General features: G+C 38.8%; 1 protein-coding gene across 1 annotated transcript in view; it reads left to right on the top strand.

The window, feature by feature from the left end:
• The window catches only part of LOC109467168 (zinc finger protein OZF-like), an 8,957-nt gene extending 5,178 nt beyond the window's left edge, over nt 1-3,779 (top strand). Inside the window, exon 2 of the mRNA XM_019765110.1 lies at nt 2,403-3,779. Within this exon, the coding sequence (XP_019620669.1) occupies nt 2,403-3,545 (1,143 nt within the window). The 3' untranslated portion in view covers nt 3,546-3,779. The remainder of the gene's footprint in view (nt 1-2,402) is intronic.
• Nucleotides 3,780-14,408: the final 10,629 nt, after the last annotated feature.

Below are 14,408 nucleotides of genomic sequence, written 5' to 3'. Positions count from 1 at the left end.
ATGTTGCTTATTTTTCCAGCTTGAAAATTTAATGCAATGGCCCCGAAAGAAACACTTGGCCGTTTCCCACACTACATGGGGATTTGCAGTACCACAGTTTATACGAAAAAATTCTCTCATCGCCTCTATGGTTTTGGTATGAAATGTCTTGTCTTCTAATAAAGATGAATTGAACTTCCAGTATCCCTTCCCCCTTGGAAAATCTGTAGTGACAAGTGATAAAGTAATTAATCTATGATCCGATCTAAAACTGTCAGCAATAGTGCATTTGTTAACCCTATTTGTCAATGAAAATGTAACAAGGAAATAATCTATTCTACTTGCTTGGCGCCTACGACGCCAGGTGTATCTAACTAAGTCTGGATTTCTAAACCGCCATATGTCATATAGGTCAAATTTACACTTTAATTCAGAAATAGCTTCATATGCTTTAGGATGGTAGGTGGAGTTTGTAGATAATCTATCGATTAAGGGGTTTTGAACCGTGTTAAAGGCCGTGTCTATACGGAACCACCCAAGGCGCGATTCGGGTAACTCACATTCCTCACATCTGGTCCACGTGCCACACACACCTGTGAAACCGTGTCCGAACATAATGCTCTTGCGCTACATTTATTGCTGTTTGATGATAACACGCAAGGCGGCGTGTTATTAATGTCAGATGTCAACGACATGATTGCCGATGCCCCCCTCCCAGCCTATCTCGGCCGAATGCCGACGTGGTCCCGCCAGAGGCGGTGAAGCTCGCCCTAGAACGGACACATTATTTCACCATTACTGCTCTGTAAGTTGCTGCCACGTAAAAGTTGGTATTGCATATAAAAAAGAATATCACTCCGTAATCCATGACCAGGCGAAGTCACATTGAAATCACATTGCGTTCAGACGCAAATCGCGATGCGGGGAAACCGATTCGAAACCACCTCTAGAAGTGGCTCCAGACGAAGGCGCTTTCAATGTGATTTCGGACCGTTCAGACGGAGCCACTTGAAACCGGCTTCGGGGTAAACCACATGTAAACCGCCTTGGGTGGTTCCGTATAGACAGGGTCAAAATCACCAGTAATAATGAGATTCGCATTTGACTCAGGGAAATTATCTAATTCTTCAGATATATTAAAGAAAAACTCAGAAGAATCTACATTTGGTGCATATATATTAACAATACAGAATCTATATTCATCAAGAGATAGATCTACAATGATCCACCTTCCATCTTTGTCAAATTTAGTTTGATAAATATAAGGGTCAATATTATTACGAAACAAAATGGCTGTGCCTCTTTGATTGGAGGTACCATGTGAAAACAACATGGATCCTCCCCACTCGTTCTGCCATCTTTTTTCATCAGCTAAGGTTGAGTGTGTTTCCTGCAAACATATTATATCAAACTGTTTGTCCTTCAACCAAGTAAATACTTCCCTCTGTTTGATAGAATTGCCTAGGCCATTACAATTGTAACTAGATATCCCTACCTCCACCTGGGTCATGGCATCTGAAGAATGTCCGGAATGCTGGGAAGGACCGGGGAATGGGGCGCAGCGAAATCATAATGACAGGCGAGCTGATGTAAACAAACAAAAACTGAACAGAAATCAACAGAACAGAGATGCAATAAACCTGGATGGTATACAAAACAAAACAAAGTAACACAAAGTAATGAGGTCAGGATTTGGCTAACCCTGAACATCTCGTAATCCGGCTGCATCGCACAGTAACTGGCTCCTGCATTCTATCGACTACTTTTTACAGATATTCCAATGAGCACTTTGATCATTCACTCACAGATAAATCATCAAATTAAATCAATAGCAAATGATACAACATAGGAAGAATCAATGAAATAATCAACAGGGTGCGCCTTGTAACTCAATCAAAATAAAGATAATCCATAATAACAAAAACAAAATCGACTCGAGGGCAAGCCCTGGAAACAAATATCAATCAGAGCGCAAGAATAACATAAATGATAAATAACTTAGGAGGGTGAGAAAACAAGATGTGTTGCATTCAGTCACTCAATTCTCTCCCTGAAAAAACAGTTCAGAAACAGCGTGTACTCGGAAAGTGAACATTTTTATTCAAAGCTCACAGGTTTTCCTTGGCTATCACGCCATAGGCCGTTGAAGAAACGATACTTGTTACCATGTTCATATGCTTCTTTCACTTTGTCTCTCCACTTACGCTTCTCTTGTAAGTCCGCGGCAGTTAAGTCATCCGTGAAGTTTTTGAATACCTCATTTATTGACAAATCTTAATCAACTAAGCATGTTGTTAAGGACAGCATTTATTCTATTCTTAATCAAATCATATTTATTTTGTGTCTAATTATTTTAGTAAAATATAACGATGTTCATTTTCGGTTTAAGCTTATTTTTACAATATCTTATTTTTTTTTCACAGCCAAATAATCGATATCATCACAGACTACACACCTGTGCCATGACGACCAACAGCACGACGATACAGATGCAGTCCAACATGTCACACACGGGAAATGACACGGACAAGAAACAACAGAAATGTGAGGACTCTGGCAAACAGTTTAGTGAGTTGGGTCATCAGAAGGAACATGGGAGAACTCACACTGGTGAGAAACCGTACAGATGTGAGGAGTGTGGCAAAGGGTTCAGTCATCTGAAGGGACTGCGGCTACACATGAAGATGCACACTGGTATAAACGCGTACCGCTGTGAAGACTGTGGCAGGCAGTTCAGTTGGCTGGCTCATCTGAAGAAACACGCGCTAACACACACAAGGGAGAAGTCTTACAAGTGCGAGGAGTGCGGCAAACAATTTGGTCATCCAGGTACTCTAAAGGAACATATGCGGAGTCACACTGGAGAGAAACCATACAGGTGCGAGGAATGCGGCAAACAGTTCAGCCAGTCGAGTAGTCTGTGGAATCACATGCGGACTCACACTGGTGAGAAGCCCTACCTGTGCGAGGAGTGCGGTAAACAGTTCAGTCGGCTAGGTAATCTAAAAGTGCACATGACGACCCACACTGGTGAAAAACCGTACATATGTGAAGTATGTGGCAATCATTTTAGTCATCTGGGTTCTCTGACAAGCCACATGTGGACTCACACTGGTGAGAAACCATACCGGTGTGAGGAGTGCGGTAAACAGTTCAGTCAGTCGAGTCATCTGAAAACTCACATGCGGACTCACACCGGCGAGAAACCCTACCGGTGCAAGGAGTGTGGCAAACAGTTCAGTCGGCCATATAATATGAAAGAACACGCGAAGACGCACAGTGGTGAGAAACCTTTCACATGTGAAGAGTGTGGAAAACATTTTAGCCACCTTCGTAGCGTGAAACAACACATGAAGACTCACACTGGTGAGAAACCGTACAGATGTGAGGAGTGCGGCAAACAGTTTAGTCAGCTGGGCAATCTGGTAAACCACGTGCGGACTCACACCGGTGAGAAACCCTACAACTGTGAACTGTGCAATAGAAGCTTCACTTATCCAAGTAGTCTAAAGAGACATGCATGTGTGAAGACTTGCACCAGCCAACAACCATTCTTACAAGTGTGACATTGAAAGTTATCAGAAATGACATTCTCTTTTTAAGAAGCACAGAACACGTGGGGAACTTTTCTTTTTCTTTTTCTACAATGTACAAGACGTAATTCAAACGCATGTGCAACATGAAATATGCTGTGAAATATGTATGTACATGTCAATGTACTTAGCATTGAGTTTACATAACATAGCAAGATGGCATGCCGAAATATTTCGGTTGTTAATGTATCAAATCTGTTAAAGTTTTATTCTGTTGGGTTGTATCAGTCAATCCGTACACAGTAGTTCTTGAAGCTATTGTATTTCTCAATTTAACTAGTAGCTGTATAATTACTAATTTACTAGCAGTGTGATACGGTTGGATACTGTTTAAAAACTGTGCAGTAAAAACTTTGCTTACCTAAACTGACTCACTTTGTTGTTATACGTTTAATATCTACACCGCCTTCTGCTAAACCTGTTGTTTGCTCTTTGTATTGTTGATTTGCTAATAAACCACGAACACAAATAGTGTTTTGTATTACTTTTCAGAGTTTTCTGGTTAAGTAGGTTATAATAACTAATATTAAGAACGTTTTGTTGGGGGAGTTGGGTGGAGTAACTTGACCGACGGGGACATGCACCGAGTTGATCTGGGCCGAGTTTGTAGTTTGTAATGGTCCGAGTCGTCCGATAATCCTTCTGTTGTTAGAGGGGGGTGTGGACAGCGAAAGGTCTTCCAGAGAAAACGTAACCACGCCTTGCTGCCCATATCATGTTATAGTTAGGGCGGGGAATAAACGTCCAACCACAATTAAGCTTATAACATAAGATTGTAACATACCAACGGCCGTGGGCTCATAGAGTAAGGCGATATGATGTAGCATGCTACATCACATGGCAATCTGAGTGTCATGTGACACATATGATCTTCCCGGAACTTTCCCCATAGACCTGGACGATCGCTTTGACCAAGGCCGCCCTCAAACACACAAAGCTCAAGCTCAAATTCCCTTTCTTGGTCATAGATGTCAGAGATAGTTCTTTCTTAACGTGTCCGGAGTCGAGCAACTTTCTTTACGTGAAACTCTATCTAAAGGTGCTGCACTACATACTTCTGTTAGCTAGTAAGTCGCGTGGAACGCTAGCTTAGGCTGGGTATACCTGGGCTGCACCTAATTTCCTAAGGATTTTCCTTACGCCTGACAACCGCTGAGTTAGGCAGACAATATGTCGAAAATGTACATACATGTTTAATTGTCTGTCTAACAATTGCATAATGTAGGGGATAGCTATCCAACTGCTGTCACTTCATGATATAGCTTTATCAATGTAAAGAATTGTTTTCACTTGTGTTTCTCCTCCTTTTCATGCCATTTCCATGCCATAAAATGTGGTGAAGCCATCCGCTACATTTTTTTTTCGTTAATTTCAAAATTTTACATACAGATATACATACAATCATATGGTGTGTTATATGGCTTACCCCTCGTTACATTAGTCTTATTCTAAGTGTTGGCGCACATTTTGAAATCTAACAGGTTCGTTTTGAACAATATATTTATACATGTAATATTTACTTAACAACATGGCTTTGTTTCGGAGAATATCTGACTTGTGTCCATAAAGGATATTTTTTTTCCTCTAAAGATATTGGTGACTGAGTTTTGGCATTCCACCAGGTGATGAACTCTTTCCAAAAAGGTTTAACAGATAAACAAGTTACAAATACATGTGGAATTGTTTGTTTTTCTGAACAAAAAGGACAAAGGTCAGACTCTTTGACATTTATTTTCTTTAAATAGGAGTTGGTTGGTAGAAAACCGTGAATAATTTTGTATTGAAAATATTGTACTTTTGTGTTGTTTGTACATTTATAGGGCATTGTATATACATATACATCCGCTACATTTGCTTAAAAGCAAATGTCGTCCTTTCTAGTTAGCTATAGCCTCTACCAAGATTCCCGACCGGAAAGAGTAGAAATTGGCCAAACAGACAGATGATCGATATTCCAAGAGAGTTAGTCCAGACTAACAAAATGGTTTTCCAAACTGTTTCTCGATCGCTTGAAAGGCGCTCTGATTCAAACACTACAGATCGCCATTTCACGTATTGATAGAAGATTTTTATCGCAAATCGGTTGTAATACTGATCTGTTGTTTTTCAATAAGCCAATGGATGGACGGGTCCTGTTACAGCACTGGTTTTAATGTTTTCCAGTTTTGTATTGTTAAACTGTATTTTTGGGATCACTTTAACCAGAAACAAGAAAAGAGAATCCCTTCTTGCCGACTTTGTCTAAACTAAAATTTTAAAAGTTGTAAGCAAGCAACATTGTTTTTCCTTGTTAAACTGTATTTTAGGCTCATTTCCTTAGTTAAAATCTAAGAATTTGAAAGAAAAAAAAAACAAGAACCAATCCTATTTTTATAATCAAAACTTTAAACATCATAAGCAACTTACACTTATGGTCACGACAGGAATAGAGAATTGGTTAAGTTACAGACGACAGTTTCTTTATTGGTCTCTATATAGTTACAACAATTCCTCGGGGTACACAAATTTTGACTAGTTTTTATTGCCACAGACTGTTATTCCGATGAAGCTACAAACATCTTTTTACGATTACTGACTTGAAATTAATTTTAGTATATGACAAAGACGGCTGTTTCCTTTTTCTATTACAACTTTGTGATTCTGTAAACGTTGAAAAGTTCCACTTAACATAGAGGCAAACGAAAAAAATCTTAAATAATGTCATGTTGTGCCTTAGAAAATATGGACGTAAGATTATAACATCCATCTCTATCACTTATTTTACTTTACCAATATTCCTGTGCAGATTTATTTGCTCCAATTGTTACTCTTAATTCTCCAAGTTTTATTGCTACTTTAAGTACTTTTCATTTTACTTTAAATGTTGTGATACATAACATTTTACTTGTAATGTTGCAATTCATAGCAATTTCACCTGTATAGTAGGAGTCATTTTGCTACATTGTTACAAACAAAACTATATTTTACATTGCACAATATTTCAAACAAGTCAAATAAATTGTTCATAATGCCATACAATCTTTCATACAATCAACAGAAGTGATAAATCATGAATCATTGGAACTAAGTTGTATATGAATAATGTTATAACAGCTGCTTCCTTCTGAAAATGTTCATTTCACCAATTTAAAATGCTACACTAATCAAATACATGTACACGGTAGGGCAAAGAAATCGTAATGAGCTTACTCCATATGATTTCTATAAATGCTGAATAACATTAATAACATATATTGTTAAACCTCTGCTACGTAAATGTTTGATGGCAATGGGCTGTTCCCATTTATAATTTCTTTTACTAGATATACGATGATTATAAAATTACCAATAAGAACATCTGGAAAAAAACTGGCTCACACGACCTAATGGTTGACTTAGATCTTACACTTGACCTGTGACCTTTTGAAATTATAATAATTTTTTATCATTCTTGAGTCATTATACTTGTAATGTTACTATGTAGTAATTCTACTTCACCATTGTTACTTTCTTTACTTTTTTCACCTGCAATGATGCCATACATAATCATTTTACTTGTAATGTTGTCATTTAGAGTCATTTCACTGACAGTTAGAGTCATTTTACTACATTGTTACAAGTGTCCATTACACAATATTTCAAACAAGTAAACCACCTTGTTCCTCTTTCATACATTTATATAAAAATCATTGAGTCTTTTATTATCACCAAATGAAACATCAACACTATTCACAGACACAGAGAACTTAATTATGTTTCATCGATATAATTACTATACATGCAGAATATTTTTATTTAAATTGAACCTCTGCTGATTAAATGTCTAATGACAGTGGGTTATAATTAATCCCATTGATGATATCTTTTATTCACTTTAAATATAAGATAAGTATATAATACTCACAAGAACATCTGGAAAATAGCTGGCTCACATGGCCTAACGATTTACTAACATGTAGATATTCTCGTATTTCACCTGCAACTGCCTGTACTTTGGTGATGTTTACCAGAAAAGATGTGAGGCCCATCTTCCACTCATGTGTGGCCTGTATAGGAATGAGCAAATGTTTCAGTAATAAAATGAATATTATATTCCAGACGTTATTATAATGAATACATGAACAGTAAGTGCTGAGTTTATAAAGATTGTCAATTTCAAGATACTCGGGTGTAAAAAAATGTATGTTCATGTGAAGTACCTGGGGCCACTTGGCATAAGAAGTAGCGGTCTTTGCTGCAGTAGTAGTCATTCCACTTGCCTTCCCAGTTGTATTGAACACAGTCTTCCCCGTTACGTGCATTGTTCGGTTCGCCCCGCTTCCAAAATTTGAACCTCCCAAGTTTGGTACCATCGACCCACTGGAAACGTCCTTCTTCCGTTAAATCATGGAGTCCAAAGTAGAAATATTCGTTGAAGCCTCTTATGAGGGAGAAGAGGAAGTCGTTAGTAGCAGCGTCTTTAGGCATGGCGAGGCTTCCACCATTGGCATCGCGGCGGCAATGTTTATTTGCGGCCCAGAAATCCTTCCGGATACCAAACGCCTTGTAGCAGGTTCCTCGAAACTCTCTGTAACCAGGACAAGATGCTGGAAACGATATATTACAATGATTAAATACTTAAAGGATCCTCGGTGCATATGGTGTGAAAAGGCATTGTCAGTTGCTATGACCACAGAATAAAACTATTATGGTGATTTTCAGAATACTTCTTAATTGGAAGCATCATTTTTGGATGGAATTCTAGAAAGCAATTAATGTCCGTTGGGTTTTCAGATGACTTTTTTTAATGAAAACAGTACTTGTACTCTAAATCAGGTTCGTTTTTTGATGGGTTCACAGTAAGATATACATCATAACAAACTCCTGTGCACTGAACAGTTAGCACACTCCACATTAGGATTTTAAAAATTCAAAATTCCTCGCCCCAACCCCCACCCTCCCATCAAACAATTTCCTAGGACCCCCCCTCCTGTGGTCATCCCCTTCCCTCTCATTTTTTCTAGGCCCTCCCGTGTGAATTATATACAAAAAATTATACAGAAGACTATATAATTCGTCCAAGAACTTCTTCGATGTGCTATTTATCACAAACAGGGAAACAATATTTTCAGGGTGTTATCAATTTACTCTGGAAGGGCATTCCAAGAGGCAAATAAATGGTGATACAGTAATTATAATTGGTTTAATCAAAATACTTTAATGCGTCCACATTTTACACAAGAAAATAGAATATATTGTAGCAGTTGTGCGGTTGGGAAGTGTGCGTTGTGTCGTGATTAACCTTTCGGCCTCTCCTTAATGCAAATGAATTCCCCTTCTCATGTCCGAAAACTGGACCTCGTGCTCGGTCAGAGAAGAAGAGAAGCTAAGAGCGAGGGTCCCAGTCCAAGAACTCTGAGCGGAGCGCATCTCCATGTGCGTGGCTAGTCGGCAGATCGGCAAACTTAGTGTAAAAGTTTAGTCCTTCCTAAGTTACCGACCCGGTAACTGTACAGGCTGTGTGGTGAGTCTTTGATTGTATTGTGTTTCTTAAAAACCATTTCGGATTTGTACCCTGCTAAATTATCCCGGCCGCTGAGTGTGCCTCCCTGAACTTGTAAAACATAGTGTTTCCTATGTGTACAATTATTGTATGATGTTGGATGGTACGATTGGATTGAATAAACCAGACTGTAAATCCATGTACTTGGTCTTGTGTTGGTGTGATCGTTAAGAGCCCTTTGTTCTAACCACATGCGACAGCTTAAGCTTCATGCATTAACTTAGAAGCGTAAGAATTATTACCTTCTCCAAAAAGGTTATGTTTTCAGTTGCGTTTATCTCTGTGTGTGTGTGTGTGTGTGTGTTTGTGGTTTAGCAAGATAACTCTAGAAGCAGTGGATAGATTAGAATGAAATTTAGTAGGTGATTAGGTCTTTATAAGACCTAGAAATGATTAGATTTTGGGCCCCCTGGTGGCTTTCCTAGGTACTGCAGCAGAACTTCCGGTTTTGATATCTCGTGATCTGGACATGCTAGGGTTCCGAATTTGGGATGGCAGATAGCTCTTGGGATAGGAAAAAAGTGACATGAGTCTGGGTTCCCTAGCGGCTTGTTCTGGAACTGCAGGGGCATTTATTGAAAATTTTTTGAAGGAGGATAACTCACAAACCGGTTGACGGATTGTCGTGATTTTTGATATGTAGGTAGATGAACTGATGCTTGACGTAATAAAATGACAATTATGCAAATCGGGAGCTAATTTGCATGACTTATAAGTAAATTCTATAAATCTGTTTTGTCGATAATAGAACTATGACACACTTGAGACATCTACTTGATAACGAGAAAACATCTGAGGATATTGATTATGTAAATGAGGACCTAATTTGCATAATTAACGGCAAAGTTTTATAATTTCAAAGTTGTAACTGCTGGGAATGTCATACGTTTGGGATTGTATTCTCGCCGCAAAAGCGCCACCTACTTTGGCGTTAAATAGCGGCGAGTTGCAGAACTCCAGTCATAAGCTCTGAGGAAGGTGTCTGATAGACATCGAAACGTAAGCAGGTTAGAACCTTACTGGTTGTGTATGAAGAAAAATTCTATACCCCATCAATAAACATAATTTATTCAAATCATGTCCTCATTTGCATAATTTATGATAATATAATTTATAATAGCCTTTTTTAAGATAAGGCTGTCATTGGGTGGAGAATACGATCAACTGATGCAAATGAGGCTCTTATTTACAAAATCAATGATTAAAATTGTATACTTCGTCAACCGCAAGGGTTAGCATCGTTTGGCGAAGGTATGAGATCGTGGAACTCTTGTTGCAACATAAAATTCTGCCGATTCCTATGACTGACGAATAGCTATGATACGTATATGACATATGACATATGACATAACATAAATAGTGTTTTATGGAATTTTCTCCGAGCGTCCCCTCCCCTCAGACGACCGGTGTCACAGCTACCCCCTCCCCAGCGATTTCGCCCTCCGGGCGGGGTGAGATCGCTAGCGATTTCGCCCCGCCTCCGTAGATCTCGCCCCCTCCCACCCCTTAGTTAATCTACTCTTTTACACCGTAGGACAGGTATGGCAGGTACACAAATTTGATTAACAATTCTAACCATATTATTACGCGTTATGTTGAAGTAAGAAAGTAACCTCCTTGGTTGTAATATTCCCTGTTGCTAAGTAAACAGCGTAGCCATCTGAAAAACGCAGGATTTGAGCTGATCATTGATAAAAATAATTTTGAGAGTGTTTACATACAGCATAATTCCCCGAACGCAACGAAATACAATGATCAGAATTATTCAACAAATTTGTGTACTTGGACATGCTAAAATTGCTAGAGAGGAAAAAAAATGCTAGAGATTTCGCCCCTTTTCCCCGCTAAATACCGCACACTCCCCTACCGGCTCAGCGCAATGACCTGTCGTACACTCTTATAGGAAGAGGACAAATTGTAACGTCTGCTATTTCACCCTAATTGTGAGACGGTTTAAGATTTCCTCGTTGTGACGGCCTGTTAGGAATTTGTTAACCCTCAACAGTACACCTTCCCGGACTGATTAATCTGTACACCTGGGGTCCGCGCGGACCCCACAGCAGTTTTTTGCTGATCTTTAGAAATCATCAACATGCTACCAGCTCAATTGTTTTGCAAACTGATGTGGGAACCTCTGTGTCCACATTACATACAAAAATCATACATTTTGAACTTTTTCTATTTTTTGGTGAAGAAAAGAAGACAAGAAGGAATACCCGATTTTTAAACCCATTTCAGACTGAAGGGGCTTTTGAGGCCCAACTTTGATCTCAGATAGCGGCTAAACGGCTTGCGCTAGAAGTATCAAATTTGGAGACCTTTCCTAAAATGTCTCTGGAAAAGAGTTCATATTAGTTTAATACTAGTAAGTTGATGTTTTTTTGTGTTGCCATGGCAACGGGTTATTAGCAGGCAGTTTTTTAAAAAATAGAAGTAATTTTGGTTTAAACATAAAATTTTCTGAGTATATTAAATTACAATTCTTTTCCAACAATTAATAACATCTTACATAATTAAATGTAAGTTAAATCATTTAATATGCATATAATATGCTAATTTGATGACGTCATTGGTCAAAATCCAATATGGCGGACTATATTATTAGCTCTGACGTCATATGACGTCATAATTACACCAAAGTTATTAAAATTTAATTCTCGTACTACACCATTCTCTGAAAGCTTGGTAGACATACGATGAGTGCATAAAAACATATAAAAACGGAAATAAGGTAATGTATAAGAACGCCAGTGTATCCACTATGATCGAAAGCCGGCTGGGGTCCGCGCGGACCCCAAAAGAAAATCAGATATAATTTTTTTATACAAATGGTAGAAACGAAATTTTCTGCACTGTATTGAGAGACAACTTTGTGGGTGACAATTACCTAAAATTTCAGAAAAAAATCTTTAGAAACAAAAAAGATATTACAGAATATATAGTGCTGGGGTCCGCGCGGACCCCAGGTGTACTGTTTAGGGTTATTAAGAAGAATCACTTAAGTTTATAATATGATATTATAACATTTTCCTAGCTCTAAATATCAACACAGGGTTGCCAGAATAGTTTTATTTCTTTGTTAGTACTGCTTATTTGGTTCTCAGACCTACGGAACATTCTTCGGTAGCTAGGTACAGCCCTTACATACCCAGCCTAAACCACCTGTTCACATTTCTTTAGGCCAGCTATTTCTTTAAATGGATTTAAACTCTGCCATTTTCAGTCAAATATCCTGAAATATGGCATGGATGTAGAGTGGGCAAATACATTTTTTATGTTTTTGTTTTTGGTACAGGCTTTTAAAATTGTGTTTTTGTGTTGGTGTTTTTTTTCATTGTCTGACAAAATCTGTACATTTGGGGTCCTGGAGGCATGAAAATCAACTTAAATGTTGTATAAATATCCTTTACATATCTACCAACAACAAGTCATTATAAATTTTGCCATGCACCCCTTTAAAGTTGTATAATTTGGGACTTTTGACTGTTTTTAATGACAAAGAGTGATGACTCCATGATGAGTCATCAGAAAGGAATGCCGAGCAACAGCCAATAGACATGCAGCTTTCCAGATCGTAGGGCAAATGTAATTTTCTTGCTGATTGGGTGCTGAGTTTAATTTGATTCACTCATTGGTCACCTGTCAAGTGAAGTGAATTCTATCATTTTTAGTAGGTTTTTACACCGTCCTGAAATGTGGGGCGTAAACTTTTTTTTTTATCTTGAACATCAACAGTTTGCATCATGCAAATATAAATCCTTACCCATAATGTATAGGATGTTAGCTATCCAACTGTTATATGGCTTCACGACACCATTTGTGTGGGAGGGAGATAGGTCCATTTTTGGTACGATGGATGTGGTGAAGCCATGCTGAGAAAATGTTGGCCTTTCTAGTTTACTCCAAATCCTCGCAGATACGCGTTTGTTGTGTCTCTTTCTAAACGACAGTAATACAGTATTTATGTACCTTTATCTTTTAAAATTTTACTCAGCCACACTTACTGTGTCCTCAATTAAAATCCGATAGTAGAAACGCCCATTTATAAAGCCGGTTTCGTAGTTGAAAACTTGTAGTTGAAAAAGTGGTTCTTCAAATCGTGTTCATACAAATCTTAACTTTGTAAATATATAAACGTTCACATCGGCATTCTTTTGGTCGTCTCGAATAAACCTCTGCACAATTGGTAAGTTTTACGTTAAAGGTTGAAGAAAAAGAAATCGAAAAGGTGGTTTAAGTGTTGATAAATTTCCCCTGGTAATTTTTACAGGGTTACTCTGTTTTGTTGTAATCATTTCAAAAGCGGCTTGAACCCAAGCTAATTAAAAGTTCCAAAATTGAAAGCGCAGACGTCGATATTTTGAAACTGACCTGATGGAGAGACTTGACAGATGAACTTCCTGTTGGTGCGGGCGCAGTTTCCATCGTTCCATGAGTTTGCAAAGGGTGAGCTTTGGGAAAGGTACTCGGCACAGTCCTCGTCCGCGACACCAGGCCAGTTGTCGGGTTGTCTTGGGCCCCAAGCTCTGAAGTCGCCCAGAGGAACGTTATCGTCCCACATCCAAACTCCCTCCTGTTGGTCATCAGTCAGTCCAAAACGGAAACAAGCGTTCTTGTCGACGGCATTTTTCAGATCGATGAGGAAGTTGTTGGTTGCGTTGTCGCGGGGCATGGCGAGGGTTCCCCCGTCTAAAGAACACCCTCTGACTGCACCGTTGTAGGTTGTCCTGTCGTTGAAGGCCTTGTAGCACAGGCGATTAGGCTGATGGTAAACGTACCCTTTGGGGCAACCTATTTCAGAACGAATAAGGTTCTTATTTCAACTTCATGCACTTTTGCCTGATACACTGTAGACAATCGCCATTCTGATGCATGATAAATGCATCACAACAATATTTTATGCTTACAAACTGTAAACTTCTCAGCCAACATCCCTCACATGATCACACATGGTGGTCCTGCCGGCTGACGTCAGTTGATAGCTATCACAGTTCACTAAACTTGCTGCAAAGCCCCATCTACAACTTACTTATAATACACTTGTTTTCGAATGGACCTGGACGGCAGTGCAGTACTCCAAGCACCGCAGAGATACAGAGAAGGTCGTCAATGTGTCAGGTAAGGTAAGAGGTATGTTTTATGTTGTAACATTTTACTTCCTAGTGTTACGTTACATTCGTATACTAGTAAGGTAAGATCTAGTAAATGTTGTAGCCATGTGTTTCTGGTTCACTACTTGTCTGTACTCCCTACATTTCGTCTGCACTCCCTACATTTCTGTCGCGAAATAATCTAGTATTTTTTTATTTATTAAT

Source organism: Branchiostoma belcheri, unplaced genomic scaffold, assembly GCF_001625305.1.
Source record: "Branchiostoma belcheri isolate BF01 breed outbred unplaced genomic scaffold, Haploidv18h27 scaffold177, whole genome shotgun sequence".
Lineage (NCBI taxonomy): Eukaryota > Metazoa > Chordata > Leptocardii > Amphioxiformes > Branchiostomatidae > Branchiostoma > Branchiostoma belcheri.
Note: the sequence above shows the minus strand (reverse complement) of the source record. Positions and strands in the feature narration are given on the sequence as shown.